The 11,602-nt window shown below is 45.2% G+C and overlaps 1 protein-coding gene across 1 annotated transcript in view; it reads left to right on the top strand.

Moving 5' to 3' along the window:
- Nucleotides 1-1,413: 1,413 nt before the first annotated feature.
- The window catches only part of LOC106650269 (hemicentin-2-like), a 129,845-nt gene continuing 119,656 nt past the window's right edge, over nt 1,414-11,602 (top strand). The window contains exons 1-2 of the mRNA XM_023460502.1: nt 1,414-1,661; nt 4,777-5,251. Of these exons, the coding sequence (XP_023316270.1) occupies nt 5,149-5,251 (103 nt within the window). The 5' untranslated portion in view covers nt 1,414-1,661; nt 4,777-5,148. The remainder of the gene's footprint in view (nt 1,662-4,776; nt 5,252-11,602) is intronic.

Here is an 11,602-nt window from a genome sequence, read left to right on the forward strand (position 1 = left end):
ACGACTTACGACTTACGACGTCGAATTTAGATCCTGGAATGCTCGTAAGCCGCTACAACGAATTTATGTATAGCATATAAGATGTATATATAGACGAGAAGAGGGTTGACGAGGAGGCAGACGATGCTGTGTAACGTCAATGGGGCGAACTAAATGTACCCGTGCAGCGCTCGAGATTCTCGTGATTTTGGGCGAGCAGAAAGAAAAGAAGAAGAGGAAGCTGATATTATGCCGAGCTTTATGTTGAGGAAAACTATGAGCAACGAATTTGTCAAGACGAGCTTCGAAGCAATCAATCTCCAAGTATTTGGCTACGTGAATTGTGGCGCATTATCTATACCGTAAATAGGCCCACACAGGCGGTCAATCAAGCCACTGCTTCTGCTGCATCCTATGAGTCTCGGCGCAGGAATTGAATTTCTCGGCACGACTCGCGCGGATATAATATGCGCAAATCAAAGGGATCAATTATGTTGCGCACGTGATCCTCGCGCGCGAGGCATATCTATTTACGGCCGTACTCCGAAGCTGACACTATCGCGCGCGAGAGATACGCGCGGAGAGACATTGCGAGAGCTAGACCTAGTAAAGGGACATAATCAAAGAACATACACATATATTCGCCGGTATGTGCCGAGTGAACGTCGTCGTGCCACGCGCATAGAGCCTATCATACATGCAGATGTGAATGCTGCTGCTGCAGGTGCACATGCTCCAGCCGTAAAGCACACGCACACGCATGCACACTCGCACACACTCGGAGCTCGTGCGGTTCTCGTTAATAACGTCAAGTCGCACGATGCAAACGCGCCAGAGCGTATAAGTTTGAGTTCGTATTATATATATTATAATAATATACGAGTATAGCGGTGCAACGAGGCGCCGCAGAGCGCAAAGGAAAAAAGGCCCTGAGGCTATCGCAGTTTCTCAGCCGTTATATATACGATGTGTTTTTTTTTCCTCCAAAAGATCTCGGAATCTCGCGCTCGCGCGCCTCTTCTTTTTCTTGCCTCCATCCATATAAGCGCGCGCGGGGCGAATGCATATTATGTAAAAAGCGCGCGAGGAGAGGCTGAGAATATACGAAGGGGTAGCAGCAGTAGTTCAGTCGGGTCGCTCGGGGTGGCGCGGCGCTAGTGTGCCGCGCGCTCCTCTCTCTATCTCTCTCTCTCTCACTCTTCGCATCCAGCAGCCATGCCAGCCAACTCCCCTTTAGCGCAGCTGCTGCGCTGCTGCTGCTGCTGCATGGCTCTCGTGGCATCGTCTGCCACAGCACTCGCGCTACTCACTCGCACTCTGCAGTTCTGCTTTGCACCGTCGGGCAGGCTGTTTCTGTATACTGCTCTCGCGCCCGTGCCAGCCGAGTCCAGTCAGTACTCGATCGGGAGCCGCGTGCGTGAGGAGAGCCTCGCCGCTCTCGCCGCGACACACGGCCTGTCGCATGCACCGACGCCTCTGCTTTATTATTTACTTTCAATAATAACTGCGCTCGTATACGAATGTATATCGAAATTCGCCCACGTGATCCATGTTCGTCGCTGCCATCGAATTGAAAATCGCAGCCGAATCGTTGAATGAAATTATGTGCGTGCAAATCATTGTGTTCCGAGAGTGACGCTTTACGCGCGTGACTTCGTTGTAGATCATATATTACGATATAGGTAGGCCTTAACAACGATCACATATTGTTAATGTTATTATGTTATTACACATTCGCAGTGCATCGCTGCAACTATTCATTTTCTATATATGTGTGAGCCAAAGATTTCGTTCTGCCGTTGCGCCGTGTTATGGTGGTTTTGACTCTGCGCTGCTCAGCTCCGACGTGTCGTTATGTATTACGTATGCGACAGCACGTGATGCTGCTCGGCGATTATATACCTTGTACACGAGGTTCGCTGCACTGACGTTTAATATCGAGCGCGCACACGCAACCAACTCTACTCAAAACAAGACTCAAAAAGATCTAGCAACAAGAAATTCGAACGCAAACGTTCGAATGAAAAAATCTCGCACGCGGAGATATGATAGATTTTAAAATTGCTGTTTTTGTCACTCTGTGTGTAGAGTACTGTGCCGGCAGTGAAAAAAACCGTCAACTCATGCGTGAATTCGTAAACACATTGGAGTCGCTGAAATATCTTGGAACCGAAACTGGCTTTTCGGAGTCGTCGTGCGTTAACGTAAACAAACTCGCTCGTGGATGCTGGGCATTCGTTTCGAACGTTTCGGAGTAATGTTGTTGTCCACTGACGTTTGACGGACTGTTTCGTACGTTTTGAACGGCTAATTGCTTTTCAATATCAATTTATCATCAAACTTTAAAATCTTTCACCAATATACATCTTCGGAAGTGAATCAGTCATCGATTGCTATGCACGACAATTAATAAAGAAAAATCAACACTCGTTGTAGATGCGATAGACTCTCGAATTGCCGAGACAAAAAGGTAAAAATCGCAATTGTAACAGGACAATCGCAATTACCGCGAACCGCTTAAAACTCGTCGAGTGCCTACTTCAAGCTGCGGGAGCTGCACAAAAGTTTTCTAGACAAATTATTTAAGCGCGATAACGAATAGCGTGTTTCCAATCGTGTGCCGGTTCTCCTCTCTCTCTCTCTTTTTCTCTCTGAGTCGGTTGCTCTTCTGCGCGCTCGCTCTCGCGCGTTTTTTTGTTTCTCTTTTTCGCCCGCGCGAGTTACGCTCGCTCTTTTTCCGCTCGGTCGTCTCTAGGGCCATTAATTTGCGACGAGTTTGTGTGTGTGTCTGCGCGCTCGTACATATACAGCTATACACGTGAACACTTATACACGCACAAGTCGCAAACTTGCTATCTACCGCGATCCAATGCACACTCGCATACGTATATACGGCGCAAGCATAAATACCAAGTGTAATTCATTAAATTAAAAGTCCACCCCGTAGTGCGAAACTATATAGCTCTATGTGTATGTGTGTATGTGCGTACAGTCTAGGCGAGCTCCTCGCGAAATTCTCGTGAATGATTTATGTTCTACACGCGGCCTTGCAGCTGTATGTGTGTGTGTGTATATTATATACAACGGCAGCAACTTAGCCTGTGCAACCGCCAAGAGAAATGCTCGGTGTTATATATATACAACGCAGCCACGCGCGTGCACTACACACGTGCCCACCTGCTGCGTTGGATTTTCATTTGCTTTCCTTTACTCATTTTGTTTGTTTGTTTTTTTCTACTTCACTAAAAATGTAAAAATCATTCTCGTGGCGTACGACACGCATTATATATCTCGCTCTGCGACAGAAAATTATGCATTAATAGCTTCCTTTATTTCTTTCAGCCGGGCTGTCTCTTTTGCTCCGTTTCTTTTTTTTCCCTCCCCGTCGACCGCAAAGCAAGCAGATAAACGAGCGCACTGAAACAAAACTCGAATCACTTAACTGCTCGCGCTCTCTTTTCTCTCGCTCTCTCTCTCTCTCTCTCTCTCTCTCTCTCTCTGGCCGAAAGTATAAGTTTGCCGTTGGACAAAAAGAGTAAAGCAAGATAAAATGAAAAGAAGAAGTAGTAGAGAGGAGAGGGCGAGAGAAGATAGGGATGGATGAAGTGTAAGCCAAGGCAAAAGTCCCTCTCGCGCGTCGGCTAGGCAGTTATATATAAAAAAGCGCCGGGGCTCTTAAGTCAGCGGAACTTTTAATTGTCCGTGAGATAGTCGAAGATCACTCCATGTGTGACTTGAGAGCTTCTCGCGTGAGCCAAGTATACACACACACACACACACAGACACTCGCGTACATATGGGCGAGTAAACGCGTTGGGCATTCACACCTACAAACGAAAGATCGATTTCGCACTTGTACGTACAAATTTCAGGACTTTACTGGCGCGAATAAACTCGCATACTGCTGTCCATGTCTGTGTCTGTGTGTGTGCGTGCGTCCGATGGCTGCCACGGGCCATCGGCCCCGACGCAGTCTCGGCGCGAGGCATATACGCTCGCAGCTTCCGCGTACTCTATCTTACTTGTTATCTCGTGCAGAGCTCCTTCCCAGGGAGCTGCGCGGGGGTAGGTGGGCGCGACGTTACTGTTACTGCTGCTGCTTTAGCACCGGAAATTATGGGAATTTAACACGTCCAGAACGTGCGCGCGAGAGAGAGAGCGCGCGCACTAGGGTAAAAAAAGAGCGAGAGAGAAGAAAAAGATAAGGCGAAGACTTGCTCGCGTCTAGCTGAGGGTCTTCCTCTAGTTCGTTTTTTCTCCCGCGTCTCGGCCGCGAAAAGGGAAAAGGGGGTGGGGGGTGAAAAAACGATTATTTTATAACGTCCGCGTAGTTTTATCATCGATCCCTCCTTCAGCCGCGCGAGAAACCGGCGAAGCGAGTTTTTGATACTCGACGAAAGTTCCCTATAGATATATGTTATGCGCTCGGAGCAGCCGCCGACGACGTGCACTTGGCGCAGCGTAGCGTTTTATCTCCACCGCCGCGAACGGCCGGCGAGGAATAGCTCGACTTCCTATTCGTATATAAATGTTGAAAGTTTCCATCAAAAATAACTCGCCCGCTACGCGCCGCCGTCAATGCGTGAATACTTTTTTGTTGCTCCTGCTGCTGTTACTACTCCTCGTACCGGAAAGAACTTCTTACCGCGGCAGATAAGACCGCGATAAAAAGGGCGCGGAAGCAACCCGACTGCCGGCATAATTAGACGCACACAGACAGAAATATAGAAATTTGAAAGTGCAGCGGTGCAGCGTGGTCGAGTATAACGTTAATAATATGTGAAAATAATTCAATAGGTAAATAAGTGTACACTGATACGGCAGAGACGTGATTTTTCTTGCTTTTCGTGCACAAGCGAGCAGGCCAAGTTCACGAGATTATATTTATCTGGCTGCAGTGCGCGAGATACAATATAAATAGCGTATATAAATATACTAAGCGAGACGATCGACGAAAGCAGGGAGAGAGAAAAAAATCGAGAAAATAAATACAAGGTAGTAATATGTTTGTGTCGCAAAAAACGCATTTATAGTGCTCGAGTGCGAAATGTGATCTTATACGTGCTCTCTCACTTCAAAGCGCGCACAACAGCAGATCGTCTGTAGTATATACGCACAGTGCAGAAAACGACGTACACAAGCGAGCGAGAGAGAGAGAGAGACGACAACATGCCAAGCGGATCGAGTAATAGAGTCTCGCGCTGGAGCGGACTACTGATGCTGCTGCTGCTGGCGATCGCAGCTTTGCTCCTCGAAACATCTGCAGCCACGCGTAAGTACATCCACTATATTATTGTACTTTGTGCATCTCTCTCGCTTGCTCTATATATAACTATATACATAGCATGCACGGTATATAAATGTCTATTGAGACTCGAGAATATATGCGGCGATGCTCTATGTACTCGCGATTATGTACGCTCCCCTTTGCGCGCGCGAGCGCCCAAGAGAGAGAGAGAGAGAGATGCAATACTACGGCGCAGAGAGTGTGCAATGTGTAAAGCATCGCAAACGCGCACACAATGGGCTCCATTCAAGACTTCCCCGCGCGCGTTTATATGCACGCACACACGCACGCGATGCGTCATTAAACTTACATATATAGACGCGCGAAAGAGAGAAACATGCCCGTGCGGACAGTTGTCGAAGCGATCGGCCCGAGTGCGTTAAGTAAGGGGTCTTAAGTTTCCTGAGACGTATAGTCGAATGTTTTTCTTCGCTGTTGCGGCCGATGTTGCTGCAATCGTATAACAAACGGCCGCTCGATGATTCAGTGTCGCGGGGTCTCGTTTCGTCGTTATTTCAACAAAAAAAAAAAAAAAAAAGTTTTCAGCAAACGCAAGAGAACCTCGTCTTTGGCCAACGAGTTAAATATTTTGATTGATACCGATATGCCAATTATTCTCGGGACGCGTCAAAATCGTTATTATCGAATTGAAAGCCGTGTCGGGCAGGCTATTAAGCGCGACGTCGGGAATTCGCATACTTCCTCGCGCGCGTTATTCACCGCGAGAACCGCTACTACAGCTCAAGCTTGCCTTTGGTCTTAGTCATAATTCTCCATTGATTGGAGTCAGTCGCTTTCGTTCAATATTTATCTTGCCACTTTTGCGAGCGAGTGAGAGAGTGCGCGAAAGAGAGAAAGAGAGTCCGACCCGTTGATATTCACGGCCTCGGTTAATTTACGACCACTCTCGACTTATGACGTAAAAATTCAACCGGGCAAGAAAGAAAAGTTTTTTTTTTGCTCACTCGAACGTAATAAATTTATTTTTATCGATGGCCAATTGACCGAATGACACTTTCGATTTTATAATTGGAGTTGATCGTATGTCTGCCTACAGCTGTCAAGGCGTTTTTGTACGAATGCGTAAAAATATTAAATAATAATACGCGTGAAAAATTCCGTGTATTTAATTCAGCGAGTACAAACGCGCGCGATATTATCCCATTCGACGTTATATAGTGGCGCTTCATCGAAGCGTAAGATCCTCCGCAAGAGGATCAACAAACGTATATACCTCGTAGTGAGATCAATTTTCGACTGTACGTCAAATGGTATATAGGCACAGGTATATATGAACAGACCACAGAGCGTTTGATGACAATAGCCCAAAAGAAAAGGCCTCCGTGAAATTCTCGAGGTTCCTTTTTTCTCCCTCTTTCTCTCTCTCTTTCGCGCAGTCTCTAGCTCCCATATTCGGCGTCAAAGGGAAACGCAAAATTGATGCGAAGTTCACGTGGAAATGAGAATGGAACAGTGGCCTTATGACTTGTGCGCGCCCTCGCGCGTATGAAAGTTTTTTTTACTCCACTCTTTCTCTCTCTTTCTTTTTTTTTCAAGTTCGACGCGAGTATATACGTATTGTGCGACGTTTGACACTTTCTCTCTCTATTCCTCTTTATGAAGGCACAGCAGAAAGACTCTCGCCCCCTTCTATTTTTTTTTTTTTGCACTGACGAATACCATACACGAAGAGTTGTGCATTGCGCTATAGCTTCGTTTTGACTCATTGTCAGTCTCTCGACAAGTATGTATAATTGACGTTTTATGAGCGACGTCGACGACGAGTGTGCTCCACATTAATGTGAGCGATTCATCTTGTAGGCGATTATTTTATTCCTTTTTTATAACGCGTACAATTTGGAATCTAAAAATATAGGAAATAAGAGAAGTTGCTTTTAAAATTTCTACCAAACAAATAAACTGAAAGAAATGGTTTATTTTTTTCCACTCAAAGGTAATCTCAAAACGTATGATTTACCGTATAAATATTACTTGTAATGCATCTGTTTCGCTCGTAAACATAAAACGAAACGCATAAAGTAAATAATGTTCTTTGCGTTGTATCGCAAATGCAAATCAATATGAATTTAGTTTTCGGCCTCGTTTGCATGAACATTATTTTATATTATGATAAATCCTTCATTTGACCTGATTATTTAATTGGAATGATAAAATCTACTGAATTCGCTCGCACTGCTCTCACATGGATTCGATTCGCGCAAGCGTGTCGAAAGTTTTTAACTATGCTCTGTGAGTCGAAAAATAAAAAGAGCGCGCTGGGAAAATTCAGCGAAAATCTCGACGAATTCCCGACGTATTTTAGCGCGAAGCAGCGGCGCGCTGTGCAGCGGGCAGATGTTGCAAAATCCATCTGCGCGCAAACCGAAACGAACGTCAATTTTATTTTTGCCCTACGGTCAAAATTTATTCTCATGAACGCTTGTGTTTCGCTCGTGCGCGCGCGTGTGCGTGTGCGTCTCTCTCTCTCTCTCTGTGATTTTTTTTCTCCCTAGCCTGGCGTCGTTATGTCGACTGCATGAACTTGCATATTTTACGCTCGCAAAAACCTCGCGGGGGCGTGTAAAATCTATTATTAGAGGTGCATTGCGCACACGCACGCGTACACAAACACACGCACACACTGACGCACGTACAGCGAGAGCAGAGGCTGTGTTGTGTACTTTATAAAATGTGTCGTAGACCTAAATCCATGCTCGCGTTAAAAATGAGAGCCGAACGTGGGCTATAAGGGGGTTTACACATAGTTATACGGCTACAGAGACTGTGCGAGGCCGTATACATCGGGTCTCTTTCTTTCCGTTGGCCTCGCCATGCACGTGCTCTTTGAACTTTCGTGAAAAGCAGGCTATACTACGAGCTTGTACGTGTATCGCTGCCGCCGCCACCACTGCTGCTGCTGTTGCTGCCGCTGTTAGTCTGCCGTACACCTGGGGAAAAGAAAAGAAGAACAAAAAATCTTGACGCTAAAGTTTCAAAGGTTTCGTGGAAAGCTCACACGTATACACAACCGCGTGCGCGCGAGAGAGCGAGAGAGCGAAAGAGAGAGAAGGAGAAAGGTAGCAAAGCATCGACAAACTTTGGCGTTCATCACCTTAGACTCTCTTTACCATCGTTGCTTTCTTCGCTCTTTATTCTTGTTCTTCTCCTTCTTTTTTCACTTTTCAGTAATTTTGAGCTTTTCAGCTAAGCTGCGAAGTGAACTTAATGTCAAAGGAGAGCATTTTTTCTTCCAGCTTTGCTTTTAAAAGTCACGAGAGAGAGAGAGAGAGAGAGAGAGAGCTCTTTGAGAAAGTAGCACATATCGAGTTAGCGATAAGGATTCTTTGTTTAAACGCGAAGCTCGAGCGTAGGCGATCGCCGAGAAAGGAAAGTGTACGAGCGAGAAACCCAACGAATCGTGCTGAAATCAGCCTGACGCGTAATGTAGACAAATTGTCGCAATCGTAAGTTCAGTTATGTAAGTGGTGCGTGCGTATAGATATATACGCGTATACGTATATAACCTACATATTTTCGCGCGCTCACCCACCCCCATACCTTATTCTACTTTTCCGCGCCCGAGAGCGTCGGCGGTGGCGGCGAAAGTGCACAGCCTAATTTACAAGTTTCTCAGCTAAAAAACTCACGTATACTTACATTTTTATTTACGAAAGCTGCTCGCAGTATGTTATAGCAGAGAGACGGTTTTACAAGGGAGAAAAGAAAGAAAAGAAAAGAAAGAAAGAAAGCGAAAGAGAGAGAAGGGAAAAAAAGCGAGCAGCCATGCGCTAGGTAGGTAGTGCGCGCGTCTTGCAGGTTAGTTAGCCTCTTGACTGTCAGGGAGAAAAGAGAGTAAAGGAACTTTCTCGCTCTCTCTCTCTCTTTATCTCGAAAAAAACGAGAGCTTTGCGTCTGTATATATTGTATATAGATATATACACGGCACGCAGCGAGCGGGGGCACGAGTCGAGAATATAATTTTATGCGCCAAGTGTGACGAGTAGTACTCTCCCCCGGCTCGGCTGCGAATACGGAATGAAAAAAATACTGTCATCGACTGTCGCGCGCGCACAGCAGCCGAGTATTATATAGAGAAACGCCGTCGCCCCTCCACTCTAGGTACTTTGAAAAGTATACATTTAAATCATCGTGCGCATGGCATTATCAAAATAAGCTGCGCGCTCCACGCAGTTGATTATTTAATTGCGAAATTTTAAATGGCAAAAAAGCTCTCGCTCGCTCTGTGTTTCCCTTCCTTCGGAACTACATTGAATTAACTTCAAAGCTCGGGCGCACGAGCGGGCCAAATTGACGCGCGCAGTATCACTGTTTCTCCGAAAGTCAGAGTGAATAATAATGAACTGCTAAAAGCATGTCAACAACGGCGCGCAGCGGACCTATGGGGCAACGAATTGTTCGCTGCGTTATATTTACCTGCGCGATGCGATGATCGATTGTTCCGATTAAATAAATCGAACGTGACCAAAACTGTTATGTCCGTATTATAGGAAAGACATTAATATGCGCGGTGGTGAAATTTTGCCGTGTGAGCACTGATTAGCTCGGCGCAGTGGTATAGCAGCAGTAACAGCAGCAGCGGCAGCAGCGACCCGCATGACTGCTCGACTTGGCATGGCAAAAACCAACCCTCGACTCTCGCTTCTTCTGACCATTGTTTGTCGTAGAAACCGAGTGTCCAGGCGTTACTTTGCTTCTTTTTTTCCCTCCTCTTTTTATACGTTACTTCGTTCTCTCGGGTTCTCTCGGATATTTAGCCGCACAGGGTGAAACACAGGTTTTTTGTCTTGCTCTCTTTTTTTCTCTTCCTTTTTTTATTCGCTTCTTCTTCAACACATCGCCGGGCGAGCTTTAATTTCGTCCCTCTGCCTCGTTTATTGCACGCGACTCTTCCCAATTTTTTCCACTATCTCTCTTTCCTCTCCATCTTTTTTATCTCTTTCCTTTTTTCTCCAAGTTAATTACGAAAAACTATTATTAATAGCGCAAGCCTTGTTTGGCCACGTGTGAATGTCAGCGCGCTTTAATAAGGCAACGGGAACTTTTAATATCTTTTAATGGGAACTTTGATGCAATAATACTTGGCTAATTTGGCCTCGATTTTTACTACTTTGGGATCGCGCGTAATGCTTCCCATTTTTGCTTTTCCTCATTGAGCGTTCATTTCAGTTTGGTCGCGCGACACATGCGCTCTCTTTTTTTTACCTTACCGTCAGGAATCGTCGAAGAGGATATAGTCCAGTGCAGATAGATATTTTTTGGCAAAAATTACTAACAGTAAACGGCCTACACCACCTTGTAGAGGGTGTCCGTGGGAACATCTGGACGAAAATGGCCGCGNTAAATCTAACCCAAGATAGAAGCATTTGAAAATCGACAAAATTTCGATGAATTTTTTTGTTGCGATAATTTTGTTGCCGAGTGTATTTCGAAAACTATAGCAGCTAGAGCGATGCTCCCGAGAGAGAAAATGTAGGAAATTTAATCACCTTTCCAACGAATTTGATTACGACCCGATCGGATAAATAGTTTCCGAGAAAAATGGAAAAAAGTGCGGAAAAACGTGGTTTTTGGCCAAATTTTCGAAAATTCATAGCTCCCTCAATTTTTGGATTTAAGAAACGAAATTTTGCACAAAGATAGTTCTTATCGCGTAGAACAACTGTGCAAAACCCGAATTCTGTGCGACTTATAGTTTTCGAGTTATTCAATTTGCAATTTTTTCTTGCGAAAAATCATGTCCTCGGTTATTCGTTGAAATCGTCGCCCCAGCGCAGGAAGGTATCTATTTCCAAGCTGTAGCAAGAAGGATACTTACTCGCGCGCAGAGGCAAAAAGGTATCTAACTCGAGCGCAGCGGCAAAAAGGTATCTAATTCGAGCGAGAAGCAAAAAAGTAGCTTATTCAAACGAAGTGGCAAGAAAGTTTTGACGCGCTGAATTTAGGTTGGCAACGCAGACGTAAATGATAAAATTTTGTTTCAATATTCAATATTCAACATTTAATTCAAACTTATGTAAAGCCGGTAACTTCTACTTTCCTCTCAGAACATAGAAAGTTCTCCATAAGTGGCAAATTGAGTCGAAATCATCGTGAGATTGATTTGTTTGCTCGCATTACAAATCGATGAAAATCATTACACTAGCTCAAATGTTTTTCCTCTTTTTTGCTCTAATACGAAACAAAATTTTATCATTTACGGCTCCGTTGCCAACCTAAATTCAGCGCGTCAAAACTTTCTTGCCACTTCGTTTGAATTAGCTACTTTTTTGCTTCTCGCTCGAATTAGATACCTTTTTGCCGCTGCGCTCGAGTTAG

This window comes from Trichogramma pretiosum, unplaced genomic scaffold, assembly GCF_000599845.2.
Source record: "Trichogramma pretiosum strain Unisexual culture from Peru unplaced genomic scaffold, Tpre_2.0 scaffold5, whole genome shotgun sequence".
Classification (NCBI taxonomy): Eukaryota; Metazoa; Arthropoda; class Insecta; order Hymenoptera; family Trichogrammatidae; genus Trichogramma; species Trichogramma pretiosum.